The sequence below is a fragment of the Melospiza melodia genome, chromosome 5 (genome assembly GCF_035770615.1).
Source record: "Melospiza melodia melodia isolate bMelMel2 chromosome 5, bMelMel2.pri, whole genome shotgun sequence".
In the NCBI taxonomy this organism is placed as follows: Eukaryota; Metazoa; Chordata; class Aves; order Passeriformes; family Passerellidae; genus Melospiza; species Melospiza melodia.
Genome location: NC_086198.1, coordinates 41,864,430 through 41,884,719, shown reverse-complemented (window position 1 = coordinate 41,884,719; position 20,290 = coordinate 41,864,430). Strand labels below are relative to the sequence as shown.

Here is a 20,290-nt window from a genome sequence, read left to right as displayed (position 1 = left end):
CGCCAATGAACATCTTGTACTTGTCAAACTCGTTGGGTTTGCACAGCGTGCTGATCAACAGCTCCACCTCCTCCCCAAGAGCATTATTCATCTTAATGTCCTCGAGCAGGCCCTCCTTGGCTTCCTTCAGGATTTCCAGTTTGTGGGTCAAGCTCCCGATGAGCTCAGCCTGTTGGAGGGGAAGCATTGCCACATTGGTTGTTACCAGCATCACCCTGCTCATATGGGTGATGACAACAAGAGGATATGGCTGCAGGTCCTGAGGAGCAGGGTCAGGTCAGCAACAGCTGACAAAGAAGGGAGGAAACAGAGAAAATACTGAAATTCCCCACCTTGGAAATAACCCAAGCAGCTCATCAGGTTGCATGATGATGTATTTGTTCCATGAACATTTATAAAAGAGATCTCTGATTTGGTGTACTGTATTCTGATACCCAGCTACCTACAGATGAATGTTCTGTAAAACCTCTGAGTGAAAAGAGCTGCAGCCACGTCTCTGATGTGCTCTACATACCCAGCCTGAAATGCCTTTAAGTGCTCCAAACAAGTGCCTCACACACAGGCATCGAGGAAGCCTTCACACCAAAGATGCTCTGGATTTACTCAGTGTCTGAACACAGAGAACACACCCATTTTGCAGAAACACTGACACTTATTCCCTGCCAAATAAAAGGAGGCCCCCGGGGTTTGGTTACTCCAGGAACAGCAGTGCTGCACATGTGCTGGAGATCCCAATTTCTGTTAGGGTTTAGTGGAAAGACACATGCAGAAGCAAGTCTCTGGCCTAGGGCTTGCAATTCCTACTTCTGTTTACTTGGAACTGAGAGCACAGCAAGCAGCAGCAGCTCTCCATACAACGGGTGGGGATTCTCAATGTCTCCAGTTCCTGCACTGCTGAGGCACAAAACACCTGTGTGTTCATCTGCTCTGCACGCAAACACCACAGCATGGAACAAGTCAATCACAAGGTGGTCTAAAAAGATTCTCTCCGACTCCTCTTTCCATCACAACTGAGTGTCATTGCAGGCAGGAGGCAGGATTTTCAAACACTGGTGAGGCTGGGGTCACTGGGGTGGGCTGGCAGTGGGGTTCCCAGCTGCTCTGGCAGCAGGGAGCACATGGCTCTGTATGGCCAGGCACCACTAGATGGAACACTTGGACGTGCGCTGCTCTGTGCCTGCACCACAGCCCGCCCTCCGCTGCCGCACGCGTGCAAAGGCTGAGCAAAAGGCCACTAATATTCCCTGAAACAAACATCCACTGCCTGGAATGACCTTCACTGCCAGCAGGGTAGCTCAGGGGAGAGGGAGCAAAGGTAATACTAAATCCCACTTCCTAAGGGCCAACCAAAACTCCTTCATGGGCATTCTTCCCTCAGAAGTACCCAGAGACAAAACCCAGCCCTTGCCCTTCCCAGGGCCTGTGGTTCTAAAGCCCCCTTCCAAAGAAAGAGCCTCAGCAGTTGATTGCTGTACCAAATCCTGAGGAGCAACAGGAAGGATGCATGTCCAGGGTTACAGTTAGGTGAGGAAGTCTATGTGGCAGGACTCCATGGGGTGGTCTCAAAGTCTGGCACTAACCTCAGCAAGTTTTCAGGTGGATGGAGCTGCTGGGAACCGGCAGCTGCTCCTCCCTGCTCCAGGAGATCTGCCCTCCAACTGCAGCAGCAGGCTATGGGGCTCCTGAGAGTCAGGTACCTCTGTTCTGAAGGCCTGGGAGCTGGAGGGGCTGTGACTTAGGTTTGTGTTCATTAATCAGTGACTCTCCTGCAATCCCAAATACCAGCCAACAGAGCTTCTTTCCACTTACAGTGGAAATGTGCTTGGTTTATCCAGAAGATTTCCCACAGGTGCTGCCCTCAGGAGCCCCTCCTCAGGTAAGGCTGTGCAAGTTTTCCTGCACACAGACCATGAGCAAAGGGGCCAGAATGTGCTGCCTGGGCCTAAGCACTCCCATCTCCTCCTGGCTTTCCATGCAAATGGAACCTCTGAAGCTGGGACTTGCCCTCCATGGCAGGCTCATGGTGCAGCACCCTTGTCTTGTTCTGCACCTCTCACCTTGGTATGAGCAGGCAGATTTGGAAGGGAGTCCAAGGAATGCTATGGATGTGGCAGGGGCTGCCTTTGGAGCTGGGTGTGCTACAACCAGTGCTTTGGGCCACATGATGAAAGCAGCAGGCAAAGGCCCTGGGCAAATGCTTTTGATCAGTGACCCACCTGTGTATTTGTGACCCAGAATCTGTGCGGTTCCACAGAAAGAAAAGGTGGTGAACAGAAAGTGAAATCTGGGCTGTGCTACTCTCCATTGCAGCGTGGGATGGTTTAGACTTAGAGGCAGGCATGGCAGCTTTTGACAGGAAGGTAGGAGGTGTGTAGGAGAGGCACAGACAGGTCACAAACACCAGCCTGTGGCCCCTAGGATGTGGGAGCTAAGCAGCATACCTGTAATTACCAGGTAACTAATGTGAGACAACCACGGGGCAAATGAGAAGGCCCTTCAAATGCCCTGGAAGCAGAGCATGGAAGCCTGCAGCAAGAGCAGGGGGCCATTCCACAGTGAAATGTAGGCTCAGTAAGAGAGCAAAATGTGTCCTTCTCTCCTGCCTGTTCTCTGTCCTTCCAAGCCATCACTGGGAGGTTGTGCTGACTGAGCCACTGAGGTGCACCTGGCTTTCAGTGGGGCAGAGAAACAATAGTCTGCGGGAAAAAGAGTAACCACGTTTCTTTGGATGCAGTGAGTGCAGACAGCAGGTGAAATGGGTAAACTGACTTCACTGAAGAGGAAAGTCCTGGGGAAAAAAATCTCCTGCACTCAGTGCAGTCACTTGCTGGACTCTGTTTTTGTTTCCATCTCATGCTGGCCTCACACAACTTGCTTCACTTCTCCCTCTTCCTTCCTTGCTGCTGAACAGGGACGGCTCCTGACAGTCTGTACACTCAGCATTAGGTATGATCGGGCCCACCTCAGGGTGGTGCAAGATTGGTACTCAATCTGCAGTGAGTAATTCAGATTAACTCTCTTATACAATTTGGGTCACTCTAACGAAGCTTCATGAGTGGCCTAACCGCTCCCACGCAATTTTGGGTGCTGCCAAAAGCTGACATCAAATAGAAATGCACTTCAGAGCTTATTATTATTTCAGGAATGTGAGCAGCAACCAGTACTGTGTGCTGAATTTACCTTTTTCTCATTGATGTCCAGCAGCTCTTCTTCCTCAACTACTTCTTCTGGCAAGTCCTTGATTTTATTCAGCAGTTCTGCTTTGGGTGCTGAAACGCTGTAGTAAGCAGGACAGGTGACCAGGGTGACAGGAGCTTCCCTTTCCTCTCTCCTACACCAGAGTGAAGAAAAAGCAAGAGTTCAGTCTGAGCCTGACTTTTCCTGGTGTTTAGACCCATGGTTTTCCAGCACTCCCTCTCTGGTACCTTCCAAGGTGATTACCCACCAGGACAAGGCAGATTCCTGCCATCAGGGGGTCCCTGATGCACAGCACAGCCAGGGGTTTAAAGGTGATTGGACACAGCACTGCACAGGATTTACCTTGCTGAAGGTGGCCAGACTGCCCTTACCTGGCTTCATGCAGTACACCTGACTTCTGGACAGTTCTCCAGCTGCCACCTGGAAGTCTCTGTCTTAAAAAACCCACACTGGGCGACTTGGGCTGATCTTGTAACAAGCAGCTCCCCTCAACCCTCCTTCCAGAATTTGGCCTCTTGTTATCTCTGTGCCTGCCATTATTTTCATCCTGATTTTACTTCACTATCTCTGTTCCTTTGCTTTGGACTGAACTGCTTCAGATTACTAAGGTTCAGATAGCAAAACCCAGTTCTATCCCCAGGGACGTTTCCAGCTCTGTTCCCAAGCTCAGCATCGTTCTCTACACAGCCCAGAGAGGTGAGCTCAGAGCCCAGCTCATGGGAAAGGCTGCTTGGAAATGCCCTGCCAGGCCTCACACCTCTGAACTGCACAACTCACTCGCACCTACAGACATGCAGAAAAATTTGCACAGGCCAAATTTTAGAAGCAAGGGAGCAGGGAGTTGTGCCCAGCGGTGCTTACGTGTCACCCGCCACCGCCGTCCTGCTGGCCTGTGTCTGCCACATCTTCCTCTTCATGTTGTTCCCCTTCAGCACGCTGCTTCCACCGGGGAAAATCCCTTCCATCAAGTCCATGGTAGTTTTCATTTTGGAATCTGGATCCAGGATATCAGCCAGAGACTTGTCTTTATGGACAATTTCTTTTGCTAGAGCCTCTGACTTAATATCCTCTGGGGTCTTGTTCTTTGCCTTCACTGGGGGTGCTGTGCTGGTTATCCCAGAGTCCAGGCTGGCATTTTCCAATGCTGGCTCTCTGGAGTTATCTTCAGGCTGAGTTATGGGCTGTCTGTCAGTGCTCTGAGGCCCTTCAGGAGAAGCAGGGGACTGGTGCTGCTGATCCACAGCAGATGGGGAGCCAGTCCTCTTTAATGGGGTTGGCCAGTTATTTTCACTGGTACTGGTGCCCAACCCTGTGGTCTCCCTCTCAGCCAGGGCTTTGGGAAAGCTTTTGAAGCTGCTATGGACAGAAACATTCTGTGAGATGAAGAGAAACCTACCACCCAGAGACACCCATTGTACCACACAGTAAAAGCCTACAAGGAGTGAGTTTTCCTTCTCTCTCACTTGTTTTTGTGTCTCGCTTTTCACTCCAATACGGAGGGTCCACAGTGTGAAGCCACTGGCACCAGAATTGTTTTGTTCCTTCAACCTGGGCACTGCTGGATTGTCCTTCCAGCACAGAAAGAACTAGTGAACACCAAGTCACTTTGTTTTCCACTGGCAGGCTGGGGACATTGCACATCCCCGCCTGGGAGTACCATCCTGAGCAGCCTCTACCCCATTTGTCCTTGCTATGTTGGAAGGCCAGTCACTACTACAGCCCTGGCCAGATTCTTCCCAGATGGATATCAGAGCAGCTCCCTGGGAGTGAGGGAAGCTGTGCAGAGTTAAACCTCCTGGGCACCTCGCCCAAAGTCCTATCCTTCAGGAGAATTTCCCTATACAAGGCCTGATTGTGACATATTTGCATTGTCATTTCTTGGCAGACGGTCACCGCTTCATGACAGCATTATTTTGTGCCAGGTCCAAAATATATTCTGGGAAATACTAACTGTTTGGAGAAACCCATCATGGATTTTCACAGCTGTCTCTCAAAACCAAGTAACTGGAAGGAGCCAGCAGCCATTCCAGCTCTGTGCTGGAGCGAGTCAGAAGCAGCCACACTGAAATCTGCGGGAGAACCAGCCCAGGAGTGTTCCCCCATAATCTCCTGTCCTGGGGGTTTTGGGGAGCACCTGTCAGTGCACCTGCTGGTGGACCAGCAGTGAGTCTGTCACTCCCTGTCCCCTGACATGGTGCAAGCTCCCAGCCCGGCCAGCAGCTGCAGGTCCCACGGCCGAGGGACAAGCCCATCTGTCCCAGCCCCGCATATCTTACTGTATATGGCCCGGCACCGCCCGAGCCGCCACGCTCCAGCCCACCCTTACCTCACACTGGCCTCCTCTGGGAGCCAGGGGGATTTGTCTCCAGCTGCCCCGTTCCCCTCAGCAGGAGGGGCAGGAGGTGGCAATTCCTCCGTGCCGTTGGCAGAAGTGCAAGAGCGGAGCTCGGGAAGAGGACGGGATGGCGGCGGTGGGGAGAAGGGCGCGACAAACACCTCGTCGTCCTCCTCGTCCTGCAGCGGCGGCGGGGGCGTGAGCTGCAGCCCCGACTCCGAGATGCGGAGCTGGGTCACGGCCTGGGGAGAAGGGCTCTCTGGGTCGGAGGAAGTGCTGCTCTGCGTGGGCAGGGACTGCCACCTCTGGGAGGGCTTGGGCCCGGCCGCCGGAGGAGACACCACGGCCCTGGTGTAGCCGCTGTCTTTGGCCGAATGAGCCCACGCTGCTTTGGGCGGGAGGGACCTGTGCAGCAGCCCCGCTTTCCTCCTCCACATCATCTCCTCCATGGCAGTCTCGGGGGATCTGTCCTGGGCAGCATCCAGAGGCTGTGCCTGAGTGCTCCCGCTGCCCTCAGGGGGAGCAGCCTCTCGTTTGGCATGGTGCTGTCTTGGAGCCTGGCTGTCACCTGTGCTCTGCAAGTCTGCGGGAGCCTGGCCGGGTGTATTAGGGGAAGAGTGGCCAGGCCCAGAAGGGGTAAGGTTAAGGAACAAGGGTTTAAAGCCTTGCTTTTGCTCAGGATAGTGACTCCTTGCCTCTGTTGGGGCTGGGAAAAATGCAGAAGTCCTGCTATCTGGCCTGGAAAGTTCTGAGAGCTTGTGACTCTCAACCAGCGTGGCAGGCCCGGCGACAAGCTCTGTGCTGCGGAGGGGATGGGGATAGTAACTGGTGAACGCCATTTTCTCTGAATGGCTTCTTTCTTTCTTGCTGAAAGACCTGAATACCAAGAGACAGACCATGGTAAGATTAATAACTCATCAATGAGCAGGAAAATTTACTGTGCACCTCCTTAATGGGCAAGTTACCAACACTACCAGAGGCCAGCATCACTGCCTGCTGGTCTAGGTGAGGTACAGCTGAGCTTTGAAACTGGAAATGAAATCCTGAGCCAGATTTACTCCCTCTCACCATCTCCCATCATTGTCAGTGTGTACTACATCACACACATAGCATGCACCACAGCAGCAACTCAATGGAAAAACTATTAGGAGAACCTAATGGCTGGCTTCCATTCCTGCTCTGCTTTCAATTTTGTTTGTTACACATGGAGTGAGTAGCAATTGTTGTAAGATAGACTATTTGACATTATCTACCACCAAATTCCATTCTCAATTGCTTGAAAGTTTAAGAATTTCAGCTCTATGAGCCAAATATTCTCATAATGTTATCTGCTCCTTTTGGAAAGGCGCCATTAAAATGGTTCAACTGTCTCCAAGAATGAAGAAAGGCCAAAAAATGCACTATTTTGACTATAGAAAAAAAAGCTCTTGCAGCCTTGGAATCCTGTTAGACGGAAGAGCTCCCTCAGACAGGCAGGTGTGACAAACACCAAAGCCAGCACATTCCAACTGCAAGCGGATGTTAAGGCTTCAAAGCCAGCAGATTGAATTATTCCTTCCAGGTCTTTTAGGGTGCTCACATGTGAGCCTGAGAAACAGCATCTGGCCTTTGGACTGAGGATTCTGCTTGGAAGCCAGAGCCAAACCTATTTGCCTGTCTGGGTGTTTAGCTGGAAAACAAACTGAGCAGTAATAATGGCACTGGCAGAGGCAAGAGAAGGTGGCCTGGAACCACGAGACCATATCATAAACACTAAAACACAACGAAGCTCTACTGCCAGTGCTTTTTCTGTTCTTGAGATGCACTGTCAAATAATCCTGCCAATTTGTCATGCTGGAGACTTGGGCCCCAAATTTGTTCTCAGATGTACTGGTACTAATTAAGAACAACTCTGTCAAAGACATGGGTCGTTCTGGCTTTATTCTGGTGTGACTGAGAATAGAATTTGGCAGCCTGTGCCTGGGGGGTGGGGAAACTTCCCAGACAGGCTGCTCTTGGTATTGTCTGTGGTTCCTGGACAGTAGCAGTGTGTATTCTGTTCAGATGCTCAGTGTTTGTTGGGAATGCCAGATGGTGATTCTCTAATTTAGAGATCTCTCCCACTGTGGAAGCAACTGTGCATTCTAAAACTGGTGGAGCAGTTCCCAATGGCCTGTGACACCTGGGGAACAGAGGAACAGCACGTGTGGCTGGGCCAAGTGATTGCTGACCAAGGTTTTCCTCACTTAACCATCTGACTGTTTTCCTCTCCAGCAGGAGAGGTGGTAAGGATGGTCCCATCTCCTCTGCAGCACATGGAGCAGCTGTGTCCCAAGGAAACATAGAAACATAATTCCTGCTGCCTGCCTTGCCTCCCTGAAGGCTCCATGCATGGAAAACACCTCTCCTGTCCTTTTATTCTATCCTTTGGGAAGTCCAATTCCAAGCAAGAAGGGAAAGCAACCTCCCATCTCCCAGGAGAAATGTGCTTGTGGAGCACGTGGGATGCCTATGCTGCACAAACACCATAAAACTGTTGATAATAAATAATCTTTGCGCAGCGAAGCATGAAAATGAGAAACCTGCATTTCGTGCCCCAGGAAACTTGTTTTCAGTCTGAGTGTTCCATCCCATTACTTGGAAAATAGGTTGGGGAAAGGAAAATAAAAAATAGAAGGAAGGCACAAGCAGTGATTGAGCAGCAGGATGAAATGCCATCTCTAGGAGAGAAGGGGGGCAGGAGGAACCGAAACAGCTGCATTGTTCTCTTTGGAAAAAACATGGAAAAAGTTATTCCGAATCAAAGTAAACAAGTGTGTTTTAAATAATCCTACAAGGATGTGCCTGAAGGCAGATTGAGTCCTTTTAAAACAACATTTATGTGTTCTTAGGGGCAAAAATGGCCAGAAGTAGGATCAGCCAGAGTAGAAACCTTCCTCTGCTTCTAGCTGTCACTCCCTGACCCAGAGCTGCATGAAGAAACCTTTGGACACAGCAGTGTTAACTCCCACTGTGATCACAGAGAGGGCTGGCATTTACTGCAAGTTTGTGAGGAACAGAGCTCCTTTGTGAACAATGCTCTTATTCCCTCTTGATGGCTTTTACTGTAATGGGAGTTAGCTGTTTGGGCACTCAGGGCTTAGGGCAAACATCTATTTATTATTTAAATGTAAATACAGCACGACCAACTTCAGTTCTCATTAACTTCAAAACAATCAGGGGCTACATGGAGACTTACATAAGCCCTAAGACATTGAGTTTTGTGCTTATGCTCTTCTATTTTTAAAAACATTTCTCTCTCCCCTGTTGCTGAGCACAACATCCTGCCTGGATGAAGGGAAGCAGCCCAAAGGCCATCTCCCAGTTGAGCATGATTAAGGAAATATCCTGGGTTTAGTCCCTTGCTTTTGGGGAGGCAGCATCCCTGGTGGATAAAACCACCCAGAGTGGGACATGGAGGTACTGTTTCCTTTAGGATCCTTCAGTTAATGCTATCATACACTGTGAGTTTCAACAGCAGACCAAACACACTCTGAAGTTACAAAAGTGGGAATTTGCCGCACAAACATGCTCACAATGACACAAAGAGGACTTGATAGTAAATTAATGTCCGTGGTGGAAGAAAAAGCTTGTAGCAACTCCTCCTCAGTCTGCTGGGCACAGCACACCTGGAACATGTTTGGGCAGGTCTGAGCTCTAGACAACTGCTGCTGGCAGGCAGGGGGATGGCCAGAGCTGGCCGTGCAGGGACACAGGGGACAGGGACACACACCCACCTGGCTCCTGCGCTGAGCACGTAGCAGGGATCCCTCACCATGGCGCTGAACTCGCTGCTCTCCCTCCTCAGCAGCTCCTGGGGCACCAACACAGCACCAGCAGCAAGCAAAACAAAACACCAAAACATGGATGAGAATGCCTTCCAAAGCCTGAGAGCAAGTCATTCCCCATGGCCATCCACTCCTGCCTAGCTCCAAACGAATTCCTGCAGTGACAGTGCAATGTGATTTGTATGCAACCTGAAAGGAATATTAAGCACTGTACACAAGGCCCTGAAAAACGAACAGTGAGTGAGGCAGAGAGGTCTGCTGCTAAACTGGAAATAAACATTTCCCACAAAAATATCTGAAAAGGCCAAAAGAAATCTAATAAAAAAAAACCTCATTCTCTTGGTTTGGCTTTCTACCCCATGTTTATAGCTGTGGGTTTGCATTGGAGATGGATAAAAACAAACCTAATGAAGAAAGCACTTCAACATATACTTCCCTTTAAAACAGACCCTATGGATTGGTGTATATACTGGAATATATACACTGGAAGTCAAGTTAGGATTTAAGACCAGGATTTTCACAAGTGCTTGGCTGCCTATGGGACTAATCCTTGTTCCACAGGTGGTTACAGCTAAATCCCTCTGGGAAACAGCCCTAAGGGCTCTTCCCTCTTCATTGCCTGATTTAGGACCCTGTGTTCAGGTCTGCAATGCTCTTCACCCTCTTCCTCAACTTGGCGTCCAAGAGGCAGAACCTCTGGTTTGGCAGCTGAGTGTATGAATAACTAAAAATTAACCAGGAGGGGTCCTGTACCTCCTGCCTGATAAGAGTTAGGCAAGGCAAAATGAATTGGGGCTGCCTGTCATCCAACCTGTCACTGTAAAGTACACTTTGGTGATTTTTCTCTTTCTGGATGTCTGGTTTTCCTGCTGCTCTGATCATCAAGTGTGACAAAATGGCACAGATGGGGCTGGTGCCTGCTGGGGTGGAAAAATACTGATGGTGGCATGAGACAGGGGCGGTTCTGGAAGTGCATTCCGGTCACTTGATATTCACAAGATGCTTTTTTAATTCACTCTATTTAAAGATGTGGCATGGGAGCTGATGGCTGCTGAGGGAGGATGTGTAGAATGAAGCACACAATGAGTTTGGGGGGGGCAGCTTCATCCCCCCACCCTGGTTTGGGCCATTTGTGAGATGCTGCCCAGAGCCTCCTCTCTTGTCACTTGACTCAGGACCATTTTGTTGCTCCTGGATAATCTGCTCTGGGCCAGGAGTGAGTGCAGGAGTAGAAAGAGATTTCCTGGGTCTCCACTGCCCTGTAAGCATGTGAGCCTCTCCAAACATTCAGCTTATTTGGGGCTAGGAGCCTGTCCACACATTTTGGTTGTTTGCTGCCTCTCTCCATGATGAATAGAGCCTGGCATGGAAATAGAGATGGGGCAGCAAACCCAGCACTGCTGCAAATCCATGTGGCTCGACCAGTTTGCAGTTTCCTAAATAGGTCTGAACAGATTTCAACCAGCTGAAGAGCTGGCCTGGGCAGTTGTTCTTTAAGAATTTAGCCTGGTTCTACTGTTTAACATCTTCAGAGTCAGTCAAATTCCCCATTTGTGACATCAGTGTGATGTTCCCAACCACCAAGTAGGGGACATGGAAGGGCCAGGGTCTCTGTTCAGTCTTCTCTGTGATGTTTCCCTCCAGGGCTGGAGGCTAAACATAATGGTTATTTGGCAGTGCCTTTGCCCAGCACTTCCCAGCACTGTCAGGCACAGTGGGAGCCAAGGCAATTCCAAGCAGCCTCTAATCCTCTCTACATTGCACCAGGAAAATGGGCTGAGGCAAATCACCATCTCAGTGGAACACTCCACTAGAAAAGTGCTCAGTGCATCTCTGGTGCTGCTGGCAGGTAAAGACAGGACAGCTCAGATAGGATGTCCAGAGCAGCACATGCACTGGAATCCCAGCATCCCTGACACCCCTGACTCCCCAGCAGGGAGAGAGCTGAACCCCACCAGTGATCTTTTAATTAAGGTGCACTAAACTGCCTCAGTACGTGCTGAATGTGTCTCTAATCAATGGAGTCCTGGCCATGACTGGACATCAGCCTGTTCTCCGACATTCCCCCCCGTTCCCTGGTTGTGAGATCCCCTCTTGTGGGTGCACATGACCCCGTTCCCACATACCTGGTGTTTCTTATCCGCCGTGGGAGATGACCTGGAGCGCACATGCACGGGGACCGGCTGATTGTCGTACCTATCGAGCAAGTCTTCCACAGACACCGATTTCCCAGATTTTCTGGTGGTGGAGGGGGTTTCAAAGACCTGCTCCTGCTTCCTATAGCGGGGTTGGCCCTGCATGCCCAGCAGGTCTGTCTGTGTGCCTTTGGTGAGATCCGATCTGGGTCTGTGCTCCCGGCACCTCTCTGCTTTGGGCCGGCCGGTGACCAGGCTGTCCTGGCGCCCTGGCACCTTCTCATCTCCGCTTGTGTCCAAGTAGTCCATCAGCCCAGGAGGAAGGGTGGAAGACATGCGTCCCGTCCTGGATATCCGCTCCATGGACTCCCTGTGGCGGTACAGATTCTGGTCCTGGAGGGAATTCATGCTGGAGGCGGAGGAAAGGCTCTGGCTGTCGGGGCCAGCCAGCTGCAGGTAGGAGCTGTGGGAGCGCTCCCGGAGCAGCCCCATGTCCTGTGAGGATGGCCGGCGCCCCATTTTGCGCTCGATGTAGTCGGCCAGGGCGTTCTGCTGGAGCTGCTTGAGCTCCGGCTTGGACAGGCTGGCTGTGGAGGAGGCTTTGCCGTCCCTCTCGAAGATCTTGCGCCGGTCGGCCACCGTGTTCTCTGGGAAGATAAAGTGGATGCTTTTCTTCTGGAAGGAGAAAGGGGATGGCTCCCCGTCCGAGATGCCCACCTCGTTCATCTTCTCGGGCTCCGAGTAGGAGCGCTTCTTCTGCTCTGCCGTCAGCCGCTTCCGGCCCCCGATGCGCAGCACCTGCTGCGTCCTGGCGTGGTCCAGGCTGGAGAAGCCTCCTTCCGTGGGTGTGATGCTGTGCCTCTCCTTGGGGGTGTGCGGGGACGCCGCAGTGCTCCTCATGCCCACATGGGCCGAGGCAGGCCTCTGGGGCACCCTCTTGGGCGTGTTCCCGAACGGGGGGCTGATCCGCCGGAAGGAGGTGGCCCTCAGCACCCTGGACTGAGCATCTTTGATGCTGTTCCTGTAGGCCCTATTAAATGATGTGTCCAGCTGCGACCCGTGCGCATTCTGGATGCTATCCTTCCAGAGGATCTCCTTCTCAGGCTCGCCTCCCAGCTGCAATGTGCTCCTACTCCGAGGAAGCTGAGGCGCCCTTATTTGCACCTCGTTTTCAGGACACAGGCCGTAGTACTCGCTGGGTCTTGCCTGCTTCACCGAAGCCACCATCTGCAGCTCGACGGGGTGCCAGTCAGCCTCTTCCAGCTTCCCGTTCCTGATGGAGGGGCTGGAGACCCTGCCTGGCTCACTGGGCAGCTTGCTTCTCATGTCCTCTGGGCTGTGCACAGAGCACCTCATGCCAGCAGGCTGGCCCGTCCTGCTCGGCCCATAGTGCTGGCCGAAGCTGGGAACGCCGGCGCTCTGGGGCCGGGGAGCGCTCTGCTCCCGCTGCTCAAACTTGTTGACCTTCTCCAGCACTGAGCAGCGGGACTTGCCAGCCTCTGGTTTGCTGTAGGGAAAGCTCGGGGTGCTGCTAGAGCTGAGCCGGCTCCTCCCAAAATCTGAGGGCTTTGGGAGCTGAGGAGAAGGGGGCTCTTTGCACTTTGGCTCAGCAGCAGCATGGAACAGAGCCATGCTTGTGCCGTCCTCCTCCTGCCTCGTGAAGGCCTGGGGGTCCACATCACTCCACTGTCTGTGCCCCTGCTCCCTGTGATCCTTCTCCTCTCTGCTGCTGCTGTTCAGGAAGGACAGTCTGGTGCTGGAATAACCCTCACCTGGTTGTGTCTCCCTTAGGTCAAAGCTGCTTTGCCTCCTGGAGCTCTCTGGGATGTTCTGTAAGGAAGAGAAGCCATACTGCTTGGCCTTGCTGTGACCCCATGGATGCGCAGCACCAGTGTCTCTCTCGTTTACCTGTGTGTTACCATTTTTCTCCTCCTGGGATCCAGGTGTCCAGTCCTCTTTGGGCTGGTAATGGTTTTTCCTCTCACTAGCATCCCTCGGCTGGGGTTGTGGACCCTGGAAAAGGGGCTTGGAGGTCTGTGTGGTACCGGTGATCTCTCGGTGGCTGTGTGCTGCCTTGTAAAGGGGTAGCAGCTCCTCCTTCCGCGACACAGCCGGGCCGAGCTCCGGGCCCGCTGCGCTGGGAGGTTTCTGCTGGATGAGTTTGGCTTCGTGCTTTCTCTCAGTGGCAGGGGGCTGGTAGAAGATGGTCGACCTGTTCGTAGTGCTTTGGTTTCCATTCTCATCCAAGGGCAGGGTGCTGCCGGTCTCGGCCTTGTCGCAGGAGGCCGGGAGGGCTGGGGAGTAGCCACTTTCTTTGGCCAGAGCTGGGTAAAGCGTGCCGGTGCTGCCGGCAGAAGGCCGGGGCACCTGGGCGTAGTGCGGCTCCGGGGAGGGAACGGCGTAGACGCCGGTGGGCAGCAGGGGCTGCCCTGGCTGGGCCGCCTGGGAAAAGCTCTGCTTGGCCTTCATGGTGGGGCTGCTCTCCGGGCTTTTCTCCACCACGGTGTGCAGGTGCCCTTCTCCAAAGGGCGGCTTCAGCAGTGGCCCCTGCGACAAGGAGCTGACGAGCGGTGCCCAGGCCCCTTTGGGCTGGCCCCGGCCGGGCTTGCTGGGCTCAAGGCCGGTGCCCGAGCCGGGCCTCTCGTGGTGCCGGATGGCCGCGTAGCTGTCGCTGCGAGCGGGAGGCAGGGGCGGCTGGCTCTTGCTGTCCGAGGGGCCCTGCGCCGGCTGCGCCCAGGAGGAGGCGGCGTTGTGCCGGCCGAAGGCTTGGAGCCTGCCGTGGCCGCGGCCGTCGCCGCCGGGGAGCAGGGCCGAGGGCTTCACCTCGTACTCCTTCGAGATGCGCTGCTGGGCGTCGTAGACCGTCCGGACGTAGCGGATGTCGGCCTGCCGCATGCCCTCCGGCAGCCCCCCGCGGCACTGCGCGCTGTCCGCGGAGCACGAGTGCTCCTTGCCCGCCGGGGCCGCGGGGTACTCGGGGATGCTGGAGTTGGTGGAGAAGGAGCTGTAGGCAGAGTCTCTCTTGCTGTGCAGGTGGGAGAGCTGGTCGATGCTGTTGGTGGATTTGGCCGGGGACAGGTGGCAAGGGTGGTAGGCAGGGGCGGAGTGGTCCAGGCTCTCCATGCTGCCCCGGGAGCTGTACTGATCAGGGCTCCTCCTCAGGTAGCCATGCTCGTACGCCGAGAGATCGCTGGTGGAGGAGCTGGGGGACAGCGAGGGAAGAGTGAAAACCAGCAGAGGAGAGGCACAACAACTTATAAGTGAGCTCAGAAGCAAGATGTTTAGTTTTGAGATGAAAACCCATATTTGGGCCTTGCTCCATCCCCTGTCTGGAGTCATCCCAGTTCACAAAGAGGAACTGCTTGACATTGCAACACATGGCTCTTATTTACCACAGAAGGGTGGGAGGGAAATACAGACAGAGAGATCGTCCATCTCTGGAGCCAGGGAGGATCAACCCCACCCAGCAAACCCATCCAAAGCCCTTGGAAAGCTGAATGAGCACCGATGCCGCTGAGGAGGAGAGGAGCACGAGGGGCATTCTGGGGGGGATCTAATCTCTTTCTTTTTTTCCCAGTTCATTTCTTTTTATGGAGATGAAGGCTATGCCCTGGCAGGCTTCCTGGAAATTCAGCTGTCCCAAGGATAGTTTGTTTGCTGCGAGAAAACTAAGCTGACAAGAAGAGGAGAGATATATGTGCCTGTGCCTGGAGGAAAGTGGGGCGCAACCACAGAAACAGTCTGAGAATTCCCAGGAAGTCTGCACTGCCACCTCTTCTTGTAGCTTAGCAGGTGCAGGTACACCTTGGCACTTCCTCTGAGGACTCACGGCCATCAGAAAAGTGATCAAAAAGGAAGGATATTCAGAGATCTTTCTATCCATGGGAAGGGAGCTCTTTATGCCAGTCACAAGGGGATGTCACAAACTTCTGCAGAGTTTGCCCTGGCTAATCTCCCCTTCCAGATTTAAGCAAATACACTGAGGACTGGAGAGGGTAGCCTGAGGATTTCACTTTTCTTCCCTCTCTTCCCAGCTTCCCTTCCTCAGGTATCACTTTCTCTAGTTCCCTGTGCAACGACATGTGCTGTCCTGTCAGAGCCACAGGGAAGCAGCAGGGAGAGACAGGCTGTGGCAGGGCAAGGCACAGAGCTGGAAGCTGGCTCCAGATCACATCCCAAACAAGTGACAGACCCAGGGGAGAAGGGTGCTAAGGATGAGGAAAGGCAGAAGGAAGCCTGCTCACAGCAGCTCTGCAGAGAGATGCAGAGGAACACGGACAGGAAGAGATATGGCAAATCTCAGGACAGAACTGGTTTGCTCATTTAAATGCACCACTCTATACTGGATTCAAATAACCATCTCCCTGGCAATGCCCAGCACAGCCCCAGCCAGCTGGCCACTAGATGTTCCCCGTGCTCCTTCTCAAGCACCCAGGAGACAGAGCCATGCTGCCAAAGGCTCTGCCAGGAACTGCCTGGGAAGCAAAGTCCCTCGGTGGGAAAGGAGTGTGCTCCAGCATGAGCTGTGCTGAGGCCACAGACCAACACACTTTATTTTCTGCAACCATCTCCTCACTTTCTTTAATGCTCTTTTTTCTCTTTCCTCTCCTCTGCCAAGGATCAGTCTAGCCAGTAGAAGAAAGTGATGTTTCAATCCCAGAGTCTATAATGGGGGGTTTCAAACCCTTCTGCCTCTCTGGGTAAAATCTTTCAAGGGCGGAATTTAAACTTGTCCTTCCTCAAGCTGCCCTGCACGTTCAGCTGTGATAGAGCTGACTCCTGCAGAAAGCCACTGCCAAAGCAGGAAATCCCTCCCTGAACTCCTCACCCTGGCAGCACTGTTGCTGATGCACTGTTGGCTGCTCTGTTACACTGACAGCTTCTGCCACTTACACCCTTTTCTTCCTTTTTGTTCAATAGGCCAATTTAGACTTTGGATTTCTGTTCCTTTGCTGGGAACAGAAAAAAAAAAACGTGCTGTGTTTCTGTATAGAAGATCATCCGCAGAGAGCTCTACCACCATCCTGGCAGTGGGCTCCCATCTTTGTAGGAAGGGGGACTTCCTAGCTGCTAATCACCCCACAGAGCACTTATAGGAGGAAAACAAAGCCACTTTATCTGGGAAACCAAACAGGAACTGAAGCCTTCCTAACTCCGATCTGAACCCTGGCTGTGTATAAACCTGTCCAGGTGTATGGAGGTGACTGGTACCATTTTCCCACTACACCTTTGCCCCCTCCCTTCCCTCGCCAGCTGTGCAGTACTTACCTGGAGTGGTAGGACTGATGCCAAGGGGTGCCAAGCGTACCCTGAGATATTTGCATCATGCTGGGATCGGGCTGGTTCTCCGTGAGTTTGCTGGAATGCCAGGAGTGAGGTCGGCCTGGAGTTTCACTCCGCCTAGGTGAAAGCAGAAGGGGTTTGCACATCAGCAACAGGCCAGCTCTCCCCAGGAAGATGGATGTGAACTTCACACCACCATTTAAAACTGCTTGTGCTCATTTGTGCTCCCCTACTGTGTTTCTGTCCATTCCAAGCAAGTCCCACAGTAACAACGTGTGAATGTCCCCACATTGCCACAACAGCTCCCTCTGGGATTTGCACAAGTCGCTGAATGCCATGAGGGGGTGGAAGCCTGCAAAGGGACTTTTGATCTCTCCTCGGGGCTGCTAAAAATGCAGGACGAGACGTGACAACCAAGTGCCAGCAATGTGTGTCCCTCGCATCCACCCCGGCAGACAGCTGTCCCCAGGGTGTGTCCCCAGGCGTGGCGCTGGCACAGCTGCCCTTTGGTGCCTTCAGTCACCAGCACCAAGGCCTGTGTCTGTCAGCCCCGAGGAAAAAAAGCCCCACTGACACCTTATTTAAAGCACAGAGTGGTGCAATGGAAAGTCAAAGCAGGGGATTAGGGATCGAATCCCCTGAAGAGGCCACACAGACTCTCGTTTGCCCCAGCCTTTGGGCTTGTCCTTAATCCTCCTGCTGCTTTCCATGAGGGATCTCTCTCCCCTGCTCTAGCACTCATTTCCACAGTTTCTCACTCTCTCCCTGGGAGAGCGAGGAGCAGTCCTGGACCTGTGTCCTACTGACACGTGACACCCTGCAGGACAATTCTGACTAAATAAATGCAAGAGGAGGATATGACACATCTTTAGTCTTTGTCTCACTGAAAAATCCACAGCACAGCATGTCCTGAACACATCAGTACACAGATTAAAATGCCCTTAGTACACAGACACTGAGAGCACTGCCTAAGATTGGTAAAAGGAACAGTACAGGAAAGTGCAAAAAGTTAAAAATGCTTTTTAGGGTCAGGTCCTTTCCTAGTATCAGTTAACATCAGCACCTGCTGATGTTGGACAGCATGGAAAAGCACCAACAGAGAGTGAGAGGCAGAGCCATTTCTCCAGCATTTCTTCCATACAGATTTTACAAGTGTGAGGTTTTTCCTCACTGTCTGCAAGGGACATGCTTTTCTCTTTAACATCTCTTGTTGCAGGATTGTCTTAAGGGAAACTGGACTGGAGGTCTGCAAAGGACAAGCTGAACCCAACACCACTTTACCTTTTCGTGTGTAGGTGTGTTTAAGACAGAGCTCTTCTGCTAAGCTCCTTGCCCAGAAAACAAAGAACCTGGACACTGCCAGATGGGAAGTTGACAAAACTGTTTATTAAGAATAACCCACATTCTTACCTTTTCCTCTGCAGATTTTTAAAGACTGTAAATACTTTAGTGGAGTACAAGCCATCAGCACCAGTTTTTTGCTTGGGAAAATGAATGATCCTGTGCAAGGCATGTGTTATCCCTTGGTTTGATCAGTAGAAACAGTGAGGGAGCTGTGTAGCCAATCATCCGAGCCACAGGTATTTTAACTCTTTTGTCTGATAACCTTGTAATAATACCACATGTGCACAGCTGTGAATTTTAGTCACAAGACACATGGTACCAGCTTAGCAGCTCTGTGTGGGACAACCTTGCACTGTTTCCATACCTACCCTGTCTTGGAAATGTGGCAGATCCTGACTGATCCCAGACAAACTGGCAGAATGACACAACCTGCAAATGCAGCAGCTAATGCTGGATTTGAATGAAGACAAAAAACCAGTTAGATCTTTAACTGGGATTTCTTTGGGGCAGCTAAGTTGCCTGCAGCAAAACCAGGAGCAACAGGTGACACTTTGGCACAGAAGGCTGTAGGATCTAAAACTGCAGAACTGTAATACTAACAACAATAACAAACCAACCTCATCACCTTATCTTTTACATATTCTCTACTGTACTTGTGAATGTGTCTGGACAGCCTTACTACCAAAAAATTCTCCTCTTCAAATAACAGACTAAGTGATCCCTGTGTTGTAAATGCCAAGGCTGGAAAAGGAGACTCCTGGTTCCTCATGGATACTTGCAGTGATCAGATAACTTGGGCATCCAGGTCAGGTTGGCATCATGACAAGTGCCTGGGAGTGAAAATACCTGGAGAAGTCAGTGGGATGTGATGCAAGGCTGGCATCCGAATGGAGCTGTAACCCAGGCTACAGACCAGGAACTGCCAGCTCACACTGGAAACTGGAAAGTCAAAGGGAAAGGGATAGTTTTCATCTCATCCAGCTGCTGCCATCTGGGAGCTGCCCATTGCTATGCTGGCCCCAGTGTTTGCAGATGGAAACACACCCAGGCCAGCAGAGGCTCCTCAGTTACAGTCTGGCACACTGGGAGCAGTTTGGGCTGCAGGGACCACATCCACATCCCTGAGGCCCTCCCCAGGAACAGCTCTGCAGCTCGCTCTTATTGGCAGGAGCTGAGTGTGCTCTTCTCTGTAATCTCTGGAGATTATCTTTATATTGCATGCAAAACAGGAATGGAACTTTACAGAGACACTTTGGCACTAACTCTAGAGATTAATCAGCATCTGAGGCTTTCTTCGGAGTCTAACTGAAAGGTTATCTTCTCCTCAAGGTCACAAACTGAGAACATCCAGGAGAGTGTAGTCAGTCTGACTGCTGTTCTTCACGTACTGTTCCTTGCCACTTCTGGAGTACACATACAACCTGAGTGCTCTGCAAGTTCAAAAGTACCTCAAGCCCAGCATCCTTCAGGAGGTGCAGTCCATCCTCAACCAGAGCAAACAACCCAGCTTCTTCAAATTTCCATTTGCATTTTTTCCACATCCTTAGAAAGCTAATAAGTGAAAGCCAGAGAGGGATGTTGTGGCTGATTAACCAGTCACTCAGGGTCATCAGTGCCCCAATAAACTGATCTTTTTCTACTCCCACACAGCTCCTGGGGAGTTGTTTTCACCATTCTCACATCCATCAGAAACATCATCCAGGTGGCTTAGAAGAGAGAACTGTGAACAATGCTTCTTGTACCACTGACCTTGTGGTCATTTTTCTCTGTCCCCACAAGCTCCAAACCCTTCCTCAGCAGACACAGGGAATGCTGAAGATAAAGACTGCAAAACTTTTCAAGGAAAGCAGAATCTACCTGCAGATCCAGGCAGGAGCAAAGGTCACCAGGACACACCTCCATGACCTGAGGGGATGGCTCTGACTAGCAGCTGGTGTTCCTGTGTCCAGGGCAGATGGGATGGGGCAGAGAAGAGAGAAGGTCACTCTGCCATCACTCACAACCACAATCCCTGTGGATGTGCTTCCCCCAGCAGCCCTGCAGCCAGGTGGCTGTGTGGGAGGCTGCTGGAGCTGGAAGGGAACAGCCATGGCCTAGCCTATCACGTGGGGAGGTGGGAAGGGATGGGGGTCCTGCAGCACAGACCCTCCTCCTGCAGGAGAAATGAAAGATTTGGATGCAAGTGCAGA

General features: G+C 52.1%; 1 protein-coding gene across 5 annotated transcripts in view; it reads right to left on the bottom strand.

Annotated features, from left to right (window-relative positions):
* SHROOM3 (shroom family member 3) overlaps positions 1 to 20,290 on the bottom strand; it is a 110,422-nt gene that overhangs the window by 1,608 nt on the left and 88,524 nt on the right. For 4 of the 5 annotated variants that reach the window (XM_063157124.1, XM_063157126.1, XM_063157127.1 and 1 more), the window contains 7 exons: positions 16,743 to 16,874; positions 11,466 to 14,676; positions 9,289 to 9,365; positions 5,525 to 6,409; positions 4,060 to 4,554; positions 3,181 to 3,331; positions 1 to 169 (listed from right to left, as the gene is read on the bottom strand). The exon at positions 1 to 169 is cut by the window's left edge and continues 104 nt beyond it. In XM_063157124.1, the coding sequence (XP_063013194.1) occupies positions 1 to 169; positions 3,181 to 3,331; positions 4,060 to 4,554; positions 5,525 to 6,409; positions 9,289 to 9,365; positions 11,466 to 14,676; positions 16,743 to 16,874 (5,120 nt within the window). The remainder of the gene's footprint in view (positions 170 to 3,180; positions 3,332 to 4,059; positions 4,555 to 5,524; positions 6,410 to 9,288; positions 9,366 to 11,465; positions 14,677 to 16,742; positions 16,875 to 20,290) is intronic. The other variant, XM_063157125.1, reaches the window with a different exon arrangement.